Source organism: Chaetodon trifascialis, chromosome 8, assembly GCF_039877785.1.
Source record: "Chaetodon trifascialis isolate fChaTrf1 chromosome 8, fChaTrf1.hap1, whole genome shotgun sequence".
Lineage (NCBI taxonomy): Eukaryota > Metazoa > Chordata > Actinopteri > Chaetodontiformes > Chaetodontidae > Chaetodon > Chaetodon trifascialis.
The window spans coordinates 16810728-16828384 of NC_092063.1; the positions used below are offsets into that span (position 1 = coordinate 16810728).

The window sequence follows — 17657 nt, forward strand, 5'->3', positions numbered from 1 at the left end:
TTTATAATAGGAAGCAGTCGCTTGTATTTCATAAAATGAACATTACACTATGAAACTATTTCTAAGCTTTGCTAAACCATGATTGTAGACTCACGTAAACTGTCTGCCTTCTTATATCTCGGTGTCACATTGGCACATCCGGGCATTCGGAAGGCTTGTACTCTGAGCTACACGCGGAGGATTTGATTCCTCACCTCGCGCTCAGGGGAAAGTCCCCGGACTCGTGGCAGAAAGTGTCCTGGGTGAATCCAGTCTCGACTCGTGCGCCTCCTTCCCTCGAAGCTAAGACGCTCGATGAGCAGAGCTTGGTGGTCACGTGCCGAACTTGTCAGCGTAATAGTCATACAAGTGGGTGCTTACGAAAGCTGAAACAGAACGGGGCTTATTCTCGGAATGCTCATTTTGCACATCCCTTTACTCAGTAACTACTTTGAAATATAAAATATCTAAATATCCACACAGTAGTTATTAACACATCAAGTGCCAATGATACACTGTGAGCCTGAAGGGTCTGTACTAGTACAGTATTATGAGTCTCAGAATCTGATGGGTCACATAATTCACAGCTGTGGGCTCTGAACACATGGTGTGCTTGGTTATTTAAAAAAAAAAAAAAAAAAAAAAAAAAAAAAAAAAAGCTTCAAAACAAACTGAATTTACCAGAGCTTGAAATGAGAAACGTGTGTGTGTGTGTGTGTGTGTGTGTGTGTGTACATTCTACACTCCCTCTTCAGCATTACCTGTATTCATCATTTGACAGAAATAAGTTCCGCATTTGAAACACGTTTATGTCTCCATCTAGTGGTCAAAAATGTGACGTGCCACCCATGAATGTCCAACCAAGTGCCAGACAGAAATCCAAGCAAATCAACCTTACAAAATAGGCTATAATTTGCAAATCAAATGTGAAAACTCTCCATAATTCATGTCACCACGTACTTCCCATTTTAATTATGAAGTGCTACATTAAAATAAATAAAAATAATTTTCAGGAAAACAATAGGCTGCATTGTTTGATATATCAAGTACTTGCAATGCTGTTTCTTCTGAAAACTGATCACTTCGGGCTACCCAGAATTCACAGCAAAATAATTTCTATGAATGATCACATGATGGTGTATGTTTATGCACCCACAACAGGCTACAGTACCCTTATGGCTGTGGAGCAGGATGAGCACAGTGGTGCTGTGTAGATCTGATCCTGCTTGAAGACCTTGTGGGACAATTTCACAATTTCAAATTAGTCAATGTGGTGGAAATAAAATGGTGGGAAAGCAGATAGACGTGATATAGAAATATAGAAATATCACGTGTCTCGTCATTATTATCATTATGTATTGCCTGCACCAAAAATGGCAAGTGGGTCTCCATTTTCTCTGTGGTGTCACCGTTCTGCCTGACAGAACAAAGACACTTGTTTTTCCATGTTGACGCCACTAGAGGGAGCACTAGATTTACAACATCCCTCCTAATACTCTCTGACATTAAAGCACACACAGATACAGGCTGACATACTGTATGCTACTGGATTAGGGAGCACACAAAAAGATTACAGCGTCACATGGCGGCCCCTCCAAATGGTGCCTACCACTAACCCCCGCCTTCTCTCAGATATCCCATCATTCATTTGGAGTGGGTGTAGGCTCAGGCAGCAGCAGCATCATCACAAAGGTTCAGCTCCTCCCTGCTGTATCCTGGAGAAACAGAGGGAGGGAGGGAGGGAGACACACAGAGAGGATCAGGGTCAGTCTGAGTGACGAAGGCAACGTGTGTGCATGTGTGTGAGAGAGGACAAATCAGGGAGGGTTTTAGAGCGAGACAGGGCTGAGGGGGGTGGGTTGTGCGAGTGCGAGAGAGGTAGAGAGGAAATCCAGGCAGGAGGAGGAAGGGGACATAAAGGGAGGAAGGAAAAGGGGGGCAGGAGGAAAAAGACAAGACAAGGGGACCCAGATTAAGAGGGAAGATGGCTGAGCCAGAGCTGAAATCACGGAGCAGCCGGGAGAGCGTTGCCAAGGCGGCAAGTCAGGAAAAGATGGAGGGTAGGTACTGTGCATGCTCACACTCCTGTGACTCCACATGGTGCATGGCTGCATTTTTCCGCCATGTGCTCTGATGCAACATTGCCTCATGCAAGAGTACACTCAGATTGATGGGGCTATGGAGATGTGTTGTGATGTATTGGGTGTCTGTGTGATGGTGACAGGTGACCAAGGTGACAGGTGTGGAAATCTTAAACGGCCCTTTCTAGGATGTATCAACACAATGACCTCATTCAGTGTGTGTCACAACAACTGTATGAGAGATATATTGGGGAGTTAAGATGTCATTCCTAAGAAACGGGTTTTTAAAATTACCCTGATGAGCCTGTTTAACCTGTTTGGCAGCAGACTGTACCGCCATTCCACTGCTTGGATCCTCACGCAGAGACAGACTTTGGGAAAGAAATACCTGTTTTGTGCTTGGTCTCACATGTGTGCACTCATATAAGTTTGGTACCACATCCTCTCAAATGCACCAGCGGCTCAAATGTCTCAGCCAAGAAATCTTCTTAGACAACTTGATGAATCTCTTTTTTTGTGAACACTATCAAACTTAGAGGTCATACCTCAAATGCAAAACTGCCTTGTCTCATCTCCTGGTCTGCTGTCCTCTTGCCTCCAGCAGCTGAATCCGACCCAGACCAAGATGGTCTGATTGTTGGACAGCCAGCGTCTCCATCCACCCCCATGGTCCCCGTTCCCACTGCTACAAGCCCTACCAATGTCTCACCCAACAAAGGGGATAAGATCGTACTGAAACGCAGCATCACCCTCCTCAATGGTGTGGGAATGATCATAGGCACCATCATAGGCTCTGGCATTTTCGTCACCCCGACAGGCGTGGTCAAAGAGACTGGCTCAGCTGGCCTCTCCCTGATTGTCTGGTCTGCCTGTGGAGTGATCTCCACCATGGGTGCCCTGTGCTACGCCGAACTTGGCACAACCATCACCAAGTCGGGGGGAGACTACACTTACATCCTGGAGATATACGGCGAACTGGCGGCCTTTCTGAAGCTGTGGATAGAGATGCTCATCATCCGGCCGTCGTCACAGTACGTGGTGTCGCTGGTGTTTGCCACCTACCTGCTGAAACCTCTTTACCCAAACTGCGCTGTGCCAGACAGTGCTGCCAAGCTCATTGCCTGCCTGTGTCTTAGTGAGTAAGGGTTGCTTTGAGGGTTACCTTGCAAAAACTGTTGAAATTTATTCTCTTTCTTTACAGAGGACAAAGAAATAAAATCCACAGGTGATTATTCCCTTCACTCCTGACTCTACTCTTTCCTCCTCTTCCTCCTGTAGCCTCCCTGACGTTTGTAAACTGTATCAGCGTGAAAGCAGCCACCAAGGTCCAGGACATATTCACAGCCTCCAAATTGCTGGCCTTGGTCACCATCATCCTCTTTGGCTTCATCCAGATTTCTACAGGTGAGTCCCACTGACTCACAGACCAACATACGGAGCCACAAAGCCACAAAAAGTCCAGATTTAGATTCAGGCTTCTTTCAGGGATTTATAACATTCTGTGTCCCCAGGTCTCATAAACACAAACAAACCAAAAGAAGCGATAATAACACATTAATTAATCCCATCTCTCAATTGCATGTGTTACCAGCTGGGTGTTGCAGTTCAGTCAGTTTCACTCTCTGGTCTCATTTCCAATGTTAGTGCCAACTCCTTGATCACAGCTTGGTGCTTTGAGTTGAGTAGACATGCTTGACAAGTTAGACAGGTACTGTCTAACCAAACCAAACCAAACCACTAACCACAGTCTCCTGTGAAACTACATTGTTAGACCTTCCGAATGTGAGAAAAACAAGCAGGGAAAGGTGGTTCTTACTTACCTTGTGTGTGTAACGAGATTATCTTATGCCTAAGGAGCATTAAGATCTACTTAAATGACCACTAAAACTACACTGTGTGATGGTCAGTTTTTTAATGGCTGCCTTTGCTGCCTATGATAAGTGTGTATTTCCCAACATGCAACTGTGTACAGTGTCTTACACTGTTGCTTATTTCACTAGTGATGCTTGAAGTGTAATAAAACAAATACTCTTACTGTTTGTAGGTTTTATCAAAGTATAGTCCGATCCTTTAATGTCCCGTCCTTCTGTGTGTCAGCACCAATGAACTGGCAAGTCTATTTCTTTTGTCTCTGATGATCAACAAATTGTTGACTAACACTAATGAGTCCAACCAAGCAGACTGCCCTCCTTTCAGTTTGTTAGCACAGTTGCTGAGTCTGAACACAAGGCTCGTCTGTCTGCGGCCATGTGATTGAGTCTGAGCAAGTGTGCAGCCATGTGCATGTGTGCTTGCGTGGGTGTATGAACACTGCTCGACATGGTTCGTCTCATACGTGACTCATATGTATGAAGCTAAGAGAACATCGTAGAATTGACATGGTGTAAGAGAAACAGTGGAAATTTGAGGAACACTGATTACTGACGCAATGAATCCTTAAACATGGAGGCAGCCACATCCTGCATGATTCATACGTGCGCGAATAACAAGAGATGTACATGCTTTCCAAAACTGAATCCAGTCTGTCATTCAAAATCAAACAGCGCGGGAACACAGTGTGGCCACCGTCTGCTCCATGCTACATCTGCCCCCCCCCCCCCTTTCCCAAGGCCACGCCCACCGCCATTGTGCTCCACGCTGTGTTACCATGGAAACTAAGCTAAACGAAGCTTGCCGTCTGTTGTCACACTGTGGTCTTTCAGAGCGTGGAGAGAGAAGGACAGAGTGACAAAATAATGTGTGCGTAAAAGACCTCATGGAAAGCAGAGTCATTACCATCTGAATGCCACAGGTAGAGGAGAGAGTCAAGCTGAACCAAGGCCTCACACACACACACACACACACACACACACACACACACACACACACACACACACACACACACACCATATACTAACCATAACCACTACATGCCTAACTCTAACATTTTAACCTAAACCTAACCTTAACCCAAGTCTTCCCCTGAAATGTAATGGTTAACATTATGGGCACCTATGTGAGTAAAACATGTGCGAATACACACACACACACACACACACACACACACACACACACACACACACACACACACACACACACACACACACACACACACACACACTCACTCTCTCTGGATTTATTAGCTGCCGTGGATAAACGAGTGGATTGCGGTTTATTTATCAAGAGATATTTCTGCTCATGTTCAAATGTCAGCTGGGTCGGACCTGATTGTGTTTAAGCACATCAAAGCACACGATCAAACACAGAAGTAAAGTGCTCAGATGGAGTCCCGACTGGCTGGAAAATGTCAAAGCCTGTCAAATGGCAGGCAGCAACAGACTGGACTTCAGGCGAGAAATATAAAAGTGGCAACAGCCTTGAATTAAAATCCATGAAATGTCTTGGAAATCTCACGATTACCTCATGAACTGTGTGTGTGTGTGTGTGTGTGTGTGTGTGTGTGTGTGTGTGCGTGTGCGTGTGTGTGCAGGCGATGTGCCGTACCTGACACCAGAAAAGGCATTTGAAGGCAGCAAACTGGGAGTGGACAGCATTGTCTTGGCTCTGTACAGTGGTCTCTTTGCTTTCGGAGGCTGGTGAGGCTTTTGTGATCTATTCTGACATGATTACAGACCAGAAATAGAAATGGTTTATTCATAGACCGTTTGTGTCTTTTCATATTACACAGTAATTTCAGTTTTTATCTAACAGCTAAAATAGCACTGTGCTGTGTATTTTCTTCTAGGAATTACCTGAATTACGTAACAGAGGAGATGATCAACCCAGAGAGGTGAGTTCAGTGTGGTGACAGCTGTTTCGACAGGATGCATGACTACGTCCATCCATCCTTCAACAGCTCTCTGACCGTTTTGACTAAAGCGTATTGACTTGTGTTGCACTGGACTGGATTACATCAGATATTTAGCTGTTCCAGTTGTTTTGTCCACCCTTTGTGTGATACCTGAAATCTGAAGATGTTCAGAGAAGCACGTGATGCTAATGCTTTTAAATATTATATAATCTAGCATGGCTGATTACTGCATGCTGCTCATCAAATACCACTGAGTAAAACTGAACACAAATCCAATCACTGATTTCACAGAAACAGTTGATATGAAGTACGTTTGGGGGTTCTTTCTTCAAATGACCTTTGACCTTTCCCCCCACCACAGGAACCTGCCATTGTCCATCGTCATATCCATGCCTATAGTGACGGTGGTGTATGTCCTGACCAACCTGGCCTACTTCACTACCATCTCTCCTCAGGCCATGGTGGAGTCCGAGGCGGTTGCCGTGGTGAGCGTCATGCTTCTGTGGTAGCGTTAGCGCAGCGATGGCGAGCAGAGTGCAGCTCTCAGCCATTGGTTACACCTTTAACTTGTGCGTGTAGGTGCGTTGTGTGTTCACTAAATGTGAGCTGTCTTCATCCATGTTGTGCTGTCTGGCAGAGTTTTGGGGAGTACCATCTTGGTGTGATGTCCTGGATGATTCCTGTCTTTGTGGGACTGTCCTGCTTCGGAGCCGTCAACGGATCGCTGTTCACCTCAGCACGGTGTGTGTTTGCACATAGGGAACAAAACTTAATGTATTTTGCTGCAGTAATATAAGAGTTTACAGCTTATGCAACAGAGAGGAAAAATCCCTTCCAGTGGGTCACCATGGGGCCTGATTTAGGAAAAAATATGTACGGTAGTTAACAACGAGAGACACGTCTGATCCTGAAATATGCCATGAATTACACATATGATATCTGTCAGTTTAAAAGATAATTTTGCAAACCAAGAAAGTCACAGTTTGTATATAGTATGTATATATGTAAGTTGCCTGTTACATTGTACTTTTTAGAGCCGATACTGCGTGCATGGGGCACAGGAGATGGACGGGGACTTTATAAGTTTTGGGTGGGATATACGGTTCAGGAATGCTTGTTTGGTCTATTTTTCCAAAAGTTTTACAAAAATGTATGTAAATGTAATATTTCTTTGAAGGTGAAATTGCAGTTGGATGCTAGATTTTACAAGGTGAACAGCCACAAACGCAAAAAAAAAAGTATTTCATCAGAAAATACTCACCACTGAGCTTTCTCTCTTCCAGGTTGTTCTATGCTGGAGCTCGAGAGGGTCAGCTCCCTGCTGCTCTGGGATTGGTCCACACAGACCTCTTCACACCGGTGCCATCCCTCATCTTCACAGTAAGATGCTGCTCCACTGATGTGACTGTTACTTTTCTGTCTTATAAATGATCACCATTAGAAATCCTTGGTGTCAAAACAACCAATCCAATCAGGGTATTAAACATAAAGGTGCATTAAGTCAGGTGTGACCTTTATTGACGTCTATCTGTAAGCAAAGGACAGCAACAGGACCAACAAGTCTCTGACAAGTTCGCTAAAAGAGAACAGGCCATGAATGTGTTCGGAGAGTAGAGTTATTTTTATTTTGTGAAATGTGTATTTCACATGTCATGTTTATTTAGAGGTGAAGCCTCTTAATCAGCTCTCTGAATGTTCACATTAGCATTTAGCAACGCACAAAAACACCATTAAAAGATGCTTCAATATAATTTGAGGAGCACAACAGGTGTGTGTTTATATGCCGTGTATGTACGACTAATACAGTGTCGTCTTCCTTTTCCCTCGTGTCAGTGTTTGCTGTCCATGATGTACGCCATCTCTCAGGACATCTTCTCTGTCATCAATCTCTTCAGTTTCTTCACCTGGCTGTGTGTTGGTATGGCCATTGCTGGCATGCTCTGGCTGCGTTTTACCAAGCCTGAGCTCAGGAGGCCCATTAAGGTAGAGTACACTCTAGAGCCACCTGCGAAGAGTCTTTCTTAAAGGATTTGAAAGGTATATGATGGAAGACCTTTGTTCTAACTGAACCTCAGCCAGCTTCTTTGTCTGCCCAAAACATCAACAAGGCTTCTGGTTTCATAGAGAGTCCATTATCTTTTATTTTATTTATTATTTTTTTTTAATGAAAGCACCATTGTATCACCGCTCTTGTTATTAGTTGGAAGAGGAACCACGCTGTGTTTTCAGGAAAAGACGGAGTGGCTCTTTGTTTCTGTTTCATCATGGGACCGTTAGTCTTTCATCTTTCCTTTGAGCCCGAGTGCTCTCAGTCCATTTGTTTTATAAAATGAGCCTCTAACAAGTAAACCATTCATGAAACAGGACAGCTTGGCTATTTCCTAGATCTAAATTGAGAACCTCTGACTGGGCAACAATGTGTTTTGCTTCATTAGCTTGTGAGGCTCAGCTGAGACACTGAGTACTGTTCCTAAAATGTACTAAATGGCCAGATAACAATATAATCACAATATTACAATAACTGTAGATTGTTAGGATCTGACTGACTAATTGGAGTAAAAAGTTTTTTTTTTTTTTTGTTTTAAATAGAATTGCTTTAGTAAAGTACCTCAAAATTGTACAAAAGTACAGCGCCTGAGTAAATGTGCTTAGCTACTTTCTGGCACTGGTTTGAACTGGTGATGTGATAATATACACAAGTAACTGTTGCGTTTTCTGTCTGCAGTGTCCTCTGATCATCCCTGTGACTTTCGTTGTGAGCTGCGTCTTCATGATCGTCGTGTCCTTCTGGGCAGCTCCGTTTGAGTCCCTGGTAGGCAGCAGCATTATTCTCACAGGCATCCCGGCGTACCTACTGGGCTACAAGTGGAAGAAACCCCATGTGGTCAAGAAGATGCTGGGTGAGTGAGGCATTTTTGTTTCTTTCCAGTGTCTTTCTCTGTTTGTTCAGGCAAGGTTGGAGGAGCATTCATTACAGTTTGTTATGAAGTTCATGTGAGAATATCTGCTGGAGTGTGTTTATATAGGCGGCGTGAGGGACTTGAACCAAGGTGTCGATCTGATGTTTAATAAAAGTCTGACATCATTTGACCTGTAGCAACCCAGCGAAAGAAAACAAACACGGCTAATGCGATGAGTTGTTTCTCCTCAGAAATCTTCACCATGTTCTGTCAGAAGATCTTCATGTCTGTTCCTGAGGAGAGGGAGCAACATGAGGCGGCTGAGTAAAGCTGGACAGGCCCAACAACATGAAGTCAATATTTCTGTCTCAACATTCTTGATGTTGCTTTCTTGATGTTTACATTCATTCATTTGTGATTTGGCTGCAGCAGTTTATTTGAAACCTTTATCTAACCAGGCTGGTAGCTGTGGAACAAACTGGTATTTACAAGGGCGGCCTGGCAATCTCGGTAAAGGAGGGTTTACATGGACATACGCTCTTTTCTGCAGTGTGAGGGCACATGTTATGAACACTGCACAATGTTTCAAATTTGAAGAAAGTCTTCTCTTAGTCATGACATTTAGATTTTCCACTGCTTTACTTCTATTTGACATGCATACCTCCTTTAATGCCAGAACATGCTTGTATGTTGCATGTTAGTTAGTTAATGGAGAGTCATGTGATTAATTGCATACTGCAAACACAACATCCGAAGCTGCATATACAGTGTATCCTCTAGTGGCCTAAAACATAAACGTTTATGGCTCACCTAAAGTGTGCAAATGAGTATCCTAGAAAGACAAGAAAAAAGTTTTTTACTTTCTTTACATTTGAGTAAACTCTAACAACCAAACTAGGCATAGTTTTGTATAGTTTACAGTTTTCTGGAATAGCTAATGACCTGTGAGTAAAACTCACTGCTGCACTTAGTGATGTGTGGACCAATCTGAGGTAAAGGAGAACCAATCACTGACAGTGTACAGCATATAAATAAGGTCAGGGATGGAGGAGGAGATGGTTAACTAGTATAACACTGGTGACATTATACTCATATGCTACTAATATTTATGTTAATTAACAGCTGGTTTAACTATTAGTATTTTTTTTTCTGTATTCATTTCAAAGTGAATCCACGGCACTGTCTTGAAGCACAACGAAAGCAAGATAAAGCAGTGTATGTAATGTTTCCTTAAGATGTGTTGCTGTGAATCAGGTGTTTCTTCTGTCATTTTCTTCTCACATCAAACTGTCAGCGCTCTGTGTGTGATGATATTTTGATGAAATGACAGTGGATACCAGCAACTGTTTGTGAGGCATTGTTATAAGAAACTGAAATCCTGTATAAATGTCATTCTGGTTGTATTTAGTAAACTCATTGTAGTGTTAGTGTTTTGTATTGCGTGTATCTATATTCTGTGGCAGACATGTCAATACTGATATTCCAGATGTTTTATTATATTGTCACAATAAGACCAGAATGAATGTTGCAAAATTAGGGACATCAGCTTTGCTCTTTTTTTTTTTTCAATAAGAAATGTACCTCAAACTGAATATATGAGGTTTCCCCAAGTCACTGCAAGCACCAGTCTGCTCGGGCTAAGATCCCAGAGGAAGAAAGTCTCTGAGGGAACCGAAGGACGGGGAAGTTGACTGGTGTCTGGATTTTTTATTTTTACAGAGTAGAAAGTCCTAAATATCAACGCTGGTTAATGGACTGTCAGCCTCGACTGATCGTGCTGACAGTTCAGGTTTTGCAGGACACTGGAATCAAATGGAAATACATGCACTGAAATAATGCATATTGGTTGAAGACGAAACAGAAAAACGAGTGCTGCTCTTCCAACATAAATAGAGTCAAAGCCTTCTGAATTTCACACATTGGCAGAAAGCAGCGATGGAAAGGCTGATACAAAAATGACCTCCAACATATTTATTCATCGAAACATCTTTTTTTACGACCCGAGATGAAATGTGCTCTTTCTGAGAAGCACGAGCGCTCGTAAAACATCATGTTGATGGAAATTGAACCGTGCAGTTACAACACGTTGGACAGCGATCAATCAAAGTTTAAAAATACCACCATGGAAAAGAATTTACATGCAAAGGGAGAGAGAAGCATCTCTGATTAACAACCCAAGTCCCCTAAACCCTCTAATGTTTACACCGGATCTGAAGAAAAAAGAAATTCTGAATGTTTGATATAAATTTTTGAACATAATGTACCTTTTCCACTCTGATTTATATAGTTGCAAGCACAACAAACAGTGCAATGCTTGAAGGAAGAATTCTGTATGTGCACTAAATAAATCTAAATTGAGGGCACAAACACACACAGTACATCACTGTGTGTGACTATTAAGACAAATGGTCTCTGTAGACTCCATCATATAGTTTATGTTTTGCACAACATACTGTTTTACTGTATGGAGAGTATTACTGTATGTATGAGTTGACAGTACCTCTCTAATGAAATGTTATGGAGAAAAAACTCCAATAGTGTATTTTTAATCTTAAAAAGCAAAGTACCTCTGTCAGTTATTGTAACTGTTGTATGTCAGTGACCATGGCAGGTACATGTAACAATAAAAATATTTTTGTTCACACTTTGGTTGTGTGTGTTATGTAAAGCCAACAAAAAGTCTTCCTCAGAAGGTTAAAATCAGATTCCTCACTGCTGTGTGCTAATATACTTGCATCAGTTAACAAAAGACCAGCCCTCAGCCTCTCTGCAGATAACACTTTCAAATAGAGCAAGCAATCCCAAAACACAAGATAGCTTCTAGCCAAATGAGGAGGTTTCACAAGCACGATTTTCCCCAAATGTCGTCCGGCGGCGTTATCGTCTCAGCCATCAAGTGTTTGGTTAGTGATCTGTATGAAATGCTCTGTCGTTTCTTGTTTGCCTCGTATTGTTTGCTGGCTGTCAGACAACGATGCTGCTGATGTCTGTGCCGTCAGGAGAGTTCATATCCGTCTGAGGAGGAAATGAGAGGGTCTGATGGCTACTGATGAAAGCAGTGTCAGAGCTGCTGGAGACAATATTAGCAATGGGAGATTGGACAAGCAAGGAGCCAATATTGCACAGATGACATACAGAGAAACCTTCTGGAAAGAGGGTGGGGGGGCATCAGACAGGGACTTGATCAGCTCATTTAATTTGTGGTATAATAAATGAGCAGATACAGTGAAGTAAAGGCCAGCCCCACTGGAGTCAATGGGCTGCATAATGTATTAAGCACACATAAAAGAACAGATCTGAAAGGTCATTTCACAAAGCAGGAATTACATTAAAACATTGTTGTTTTCGTTTACCTTTCACTTTCCTGGCAAGCTTTCTTCTTTGTGATGTAACCCCTGGACAAAACTACATCTGCAAGGAGTTTCAATTATATATATCTTGCTGGGATGAGATTGATTCAATTTCACCGCAGAATACACCATCAACATCAATCTTTACACATAATTCTGTTGTTTGCATTGAGCCTGTTGAGATGTATTTTTCTTCACACAAGACAAATTGTGCCAGCAGGGTGATATAAATCCACTTGCCCCCTGAGCATTGTCACTTGCTTTGAGAATGGCGTTGAAATAAAAGATAAACAGCCAAAAGAAATTTACTAAAAAGTCATGACCAATATTTTAACAGCTTACCCCAATGCCAGATTTTTCTTATTTTGTATTGTTGTAGTGACTTAAAATGAGAAAAAACAAAACAAAACATAGAATCAGGATATATTTCTGTTTTCTTTTTAAATATATATTATTTTGCATTTCTGAAACAATACAGATGTTGGATTCAGTTTATAAACAAACTTAGCACCAACACTCTATGTCACCAGCAGATGGCGACAGAGGAACATCAATGGGAGACGGTCAAACGGCAGAGAGGTCCTGTCCAGTGTGCTATTTGCTGCTGGTAATCAGCCAGAACAGTGTTTCTATATAAAACATCCTTTAAAGCTATGTACAGTGTGACATCTTTATTTTTCCTCTTTTTGTTGGAATTGAAAGGATATTCTGCTCTCATCTGCTCACAAATGTGACATCCCAAGTGCTCATTTTTACTCAACTCTTTAATCTATTTTAAAAGGTACTTTTGCTGTGAGCGATGCCCTCGTTCATTCCTGTTCGTTCATACCTGGAAGCTGTGCAGTAAAACACAGTTGTGGGATAGGCCTTGCTGAAGGGCACCTCCATGGGTGTAATGATGCTGAGGCCGGGGCCTTTCATGGCCTTTATGTGTAGAACACATCAGCATTGCTTTTCACCAACACTTGAAATGAAGTCACTGAATTGTAATGAACTGATTCCTCTTTAGGAAGAAGAAGTGAAAACAACAGCCTGAGTTTTATGAATCAGCTCTAGGGGGCACTACGTCATCATTATCATCATGGGGAGAGAGAGAGAGAGAGAGAGAGAGAGAGGAGGGGAGGGATGATAGATTCCATTTCTATTCTGCCTTTAATCCAACTGTGAAATTCATAAGTAAAAGGCATTCGTTTTTTCTTCTCAGGTAGCTCTCTGAAAGACAGCGTGCTGCTAGATCAACTCCAAGTTTCATCATCACACCTTCACCAAGAAACTTGACCGGCAGGCAGAGATATGTTGCTAGATATACTATATTGATCACATCAGGAAAAAAAACAACAACAAAAAAACGGTGAAAAGGTTAAAGTTCATTAAGCGAAAGTAGGCTGTGAAGCCTAAACTTCTCACCTAATGAGCCGTGTGACAGCAGCCACACTTTTCTCCAGCATCAAAGATAATTCTGCTAATTAACCTCAGACACATGCAAGGGAATGCAAAGTTATGCTTATAGGCCACCGCGGCGGGTTCTACTCATCTAATTGCTAATGAATGTAAAGCACAGCAAACCGAATGATGAAAAAAAAAAGTAGAGACGAGCACGTCCATTTCTCCACTTTAAACATTTTATTACAGACAAAAGAAAACAAAAGAAGTATCTGTGACACAAAATGAATCTAATGCTGGTGCACTGGTGCTGCACCAACGACAATTTCTGAAAAAATATTTTTATTCTAATAATCATGGTGTTTGAATAATAATAATAATAATAATAATAATAATAATAATAATAATAATAATGCACCCTGATGAAAATAAGCCAAAATGTTACTTCATATCATTCATAAATAGATGTGAAACCTGCAACCAAATTAAATAGAATGACCATATTGTAAAACATATGATATTCAACAAAACAAAATGGGTTCTCTCATCACTGGCTTTACAAATTAAAGAAGTACATTTGGCAGGTTTATACACAAAATTAAAATATCTACCCCATAACTGTTCCTCCGAAACGCAAATCCTGCTACAGTGAAAAAAATAAAATAAAACAAAAACAAAATATCTTCAGAATTTTTTTTTCTTCACAAAAAATGATAAAGATGAGTTCAACACAATTCTAAAACACCTAATAAAACTAGTCAAAAACTTTAAAACCCACTGTTATGTTTTTTTTTTTCTTTAGTAACATTTCACATTTAGCAACTTTTTTTTATTCACCTGTACAAGTGGGACTAAGGGGAGGTGGGCGGGGTTACAGGTGGGGGCGGTCCTTACTGACCAAGAGGAGGAGGAGCTAAAAGGAGAGGTATCGACCTTTGACCTCTGCAGTTCTGTAACGTCCTGAGGCCATGTGAAGAGAGTGACGCTCTCTGTTGGGGCTCCGCCGGTTAAGGAGGAAATGGAGCGCTTTGCAGTCTTCTTCTCTCTCGTGTGGAGAGAAACAAGACCAGTGAACACAGTTTCAACACAACTTTTAGTGTGTGTATTCCCTCACTGAATCCGCCTGCACGAAAATCACATAACCAAACGAAAAGAATGCTCGAAAAAGAAAACGAAAGCAAGGGATTTCAGCTAAATACACACATAAGAGGGATCCATTTTGGTGATATTTACAATCACTCTGTGTGAAAGAAAGAAAATGAGCGAGTCCTTTATTATGGGCGAGGATGATTTACAAATGTCTTATGTGTTCGTGACTATCTTCATTAAAATTTCGCTTCGCATTCACTCAGTCGGGGTGTTTCAGTCGGTCCTGAAGTACATCCACCCCTGCTGACGTGACTATATTCTAGTTTCCCGCATTAGCTTTTCTACCCAAGACCCCTACGCTGAGTATGCTCAGAGCATTTCATCTCCCTGATGAGGGCAGTCCATGGCAAACACACAGTAATGGAGTGAAGAGGAGAGAAAGCATTGCTAAAAAATTCAAAACAAAATGAGAAGACTTTTTTTTTCTTTTGGTCTTCATTTCCAGTATGTTGGCCTGAGCTTGAAGCTCGGTGCCCCAGCAAAAAAGGAAGAGGAAAAAAAGAGAGAGAGTTCACTGATAAGGAAAAAAAGCAAGAGAAGTGCCTCAGGCTTTGGGCCGATCTAAGTGCTTGGCAAATAGGTGAAGTTACTGTAGCAGTCTTTGGGATTTTCGAAATCCGTCACAAAAAAAACCCAAAAAAACAAAATGGTGTAGAAGCTGATACATCGATGACGTAATGTTGGAAAGCTCCCTGGAGTCTGACATTTGGAGGTCTTTCAACTTCAAGTGAGGTAGAGAGGCTTGTCCCGAGCTCCCATACCACTGCTGAGGAGGAAGAGAGCGTTAATGTATGTCTGCATGTGAACACGAGCGCGTTCTCGCTGCGTGCGTTTCTCTTCATTCTATATTTTCAGCAGGAAATCCTCGTGAGATTACGAAATCTTTTTCAAAGGGACACCTGGCTGAGAAAACAGACATCAATCGGCGTGACGAAGAAAGACAAAAGTCAGGATTTGCAGATCGCTTGGTGCTTGAAATGTCAGATGCAGAGTCTGTTCTCCAGTTATCTTTACTGACACACTGAAAATAATTCCGCACCCTCCAAAACTGCAAACTACAATGATCTGACACTGAGGGAGCAGGTTTTAAGCGCAGACTCAATCTACTTCAAAGAGCATCAAACCTGATTTGACCCAGGCGTGATCCTATTTGACATACACATGAATCAGCTCTAAATGCAGGAGATACTGACTTCCAGCTCTGCCGCCTCTCGGAATAGCAACACCAAGTTTCAGGTGTGAAACTAAGCAACATTCCTCTCGTACCTGCTTGAATAGCTTGATTCAATAAGGCAATGTGTGCTGAGCGAAACACAGGGAAACTTAATTGGATGTCACACTTTTTCCGAGCTTGGTAATAGCATTGTTCTACTGCTGCATTACTCATTTCAATTTCAAGGAGATGCTTTGCTTTAGCAGGGAAATCGCAGTTTATGATTAATACTGTCTGAGTCTCGGAGTGTGAAAGTGAAGTGGTTGAGTGCAACTCATTTGGAAAATGAGGAACTGTCAGACAACGACTTGCTATTCTCAACAATCAAACGTCCCAGATTGGATTTACAGAAGGCGAAGGCATTTTTATTTTGGATCGTCTATTCGCGGCTAACTCGATGTGATCTCTCCTTGTTTATTGTGTCCTTGATGAACATTAACCATCACAACACAACATGTGGACTGATGTGATGAGCTCACCCGCAGTGGTTGGGTCCGCAGTCCCTGTTGCAGTACTCGCCGTCCCAGTCAGGGTTCTGGCCGTGCACTGGGTTCGGGGCCCCTGGAGACTGTGAGCCCCCGACACTGTTCTGGTAATCAGCCTGGATGTGGGAGAATCCCTGTAGATCGCAGGAGAGGAGGGGAGAGGAGAGGAGAGGAGAGGAGAGGACAGGAGAGGAGAGGAGAGGAGAGGAGAGAGGAAAGCTTTGAGATGGTCTGCCATTAGAGTTTGCTAAGCTATGATCCTGTGTGGGGTCAGTTGCTGTCAGTGGTCTTTAGCAGTTGCTCCTGAACTGAGTGTGTGGGAAACAGGAATAGCACTTTTTTCTCTCTCAATTCACTCTGGTCACTTGGTTAAAAGGGGTCTCAGAATCACACTTCTTACACCGACACCCTGCTGGACTGAAGACTTTATCAAGTCAAAGGGAAAGAAAAAAAAAATGTGTGAAAACTAATTTTCCAGCATGTTCTTTGTTCTTTATATCTATGCTAAAAGCGTGATTGAGGCCTGTTATGTGATACAATGAGACTGAGTTTGAAAAGAAAAGGAGCAACTGACACAAACATTTTAATCATAGCCAAAAAACACAACAGCAAGTGTAAAAAAATTACATTAACAATTATCAGTAGCTAAAAATAATTGGTCATTTGATTACAGGTGACAATATCTGCACTTTCTGTTGATCATATGAGGAGCTTTAACAGATGTATGTGTGTCATCATATATATGTTTCACAGATTTTTAATAAGGACCGACCTGTTGGCTGAGAGGAGGGGAATGCAGAGGCGCCTGGAGCCCCATTTGGTGTGAGATGATTGGCTGCGACTGCTGCATGCGGATTGGCTGGTTGAGCAGGGAGCTCTGGTGCAGGGAGAGCTGGGCGTGGGGGTGCAGAGGAGGGCTGATCTGGAAGGGAGCTGGGGGAGAGGCACTCATGCTGGGCGGCAGCATCTGGGATTGGCTGAGGGTCGGGGCCAGGGTGTGGCGGGGTGGGCCGGCATAGCTCTGGAGGTCTGACAAGGGGAAGGAGCCCGGCGGGCCCAGGTAGGGTGAGGAGGGCTGGGGGGGCACGCTGTACAGGGGCTGCTTTGGGGGCAGCAGGTGGGAGGGCTGGCTGGTCTGCTGGGCACTTTTTGGTTCAGGGTCATTGTAAGTCTGTGGAGGAATAAGAGAGAATTTTAATCACTGCGATCATTCTCTAAATTACAGACATGTAACCTGGAGCTGAAACCCTCATCACATCACAATAACACATCAATCACCATTCATCAAACCCTGACCACAGCACATCTCTGCTCTCACTTTTTAATA

General features: G+C 42.6%; 2 protein-coding genes across 4 annotated transcripts in view; one reads left to right on the forward strand and one right to left on the reverse strand.

Annotated features, from left to right (window-relative positions):
- The first annotated feature begins 1625 nt into the window (after positions 1–1625).
- On the forward strand, positions 1626–11392 carry LOC139334701 (large neutral amino acids transporter small subunit 1-like). Of its 2 annotated transcripts, none has more exons than XM_070967788.1 (11): positions 1626–2039; positions 2662–3195; positions 3339–3464; positions 5530–5635; positions 5785–5829; positions 6212–6335; positions 6488–6591; positions 7134–7230; positions 7684–7833; positions 8576–8750; positions 9002–11392. In XM_070967788.1, exons 1-11 carry the CDS (start codon positions 1964–1966, stop codon positions 9076–9078), a joined length of 1614 nt encoding a protein of 537 aa, XP_070823889.1. In that variant the 5' UTR covers positions 1626–1963; the 3' UTR covers positions 9079–11392. The 2 variants fall into 2 exon arrangements, with proteins under 2 accessions (XP_070823889.1, XP_070823890.1); XM_070967789.1 differs by having other exon boundaries at positions 1652–2039; positions 2665–3195.
- A 2318-nt stretch (positions 11393–13710) lies between these two features.
- Positions 13711–17657, reverse strand: part of LOC139334703 (TOX high mobility group box family member 2-like) — an 80837-nt gene continuing 76890 nt past the window's right edge. For both annotated transcript variants that reach the window (XM_070967793.1, XM_070967794.1), the window contains 3 exons: positions 17103–17501; positions 16325–16464; positions 13711–15398 (listed from right to left, as the gene is read on the reverse strand). In XM_070967793.1, the coding sequence (XP_070823894.1) occupies positions 15356–15398; positions 16325–16464; positions 17103–17501 (582 nt within the window). In that variant the 3' untranslated portion in view covers positions 13711–15355. The remainder of the gene's footprint in view (positions 15399–16324; positions 16465–17102; positions 17502–17657) is intronic.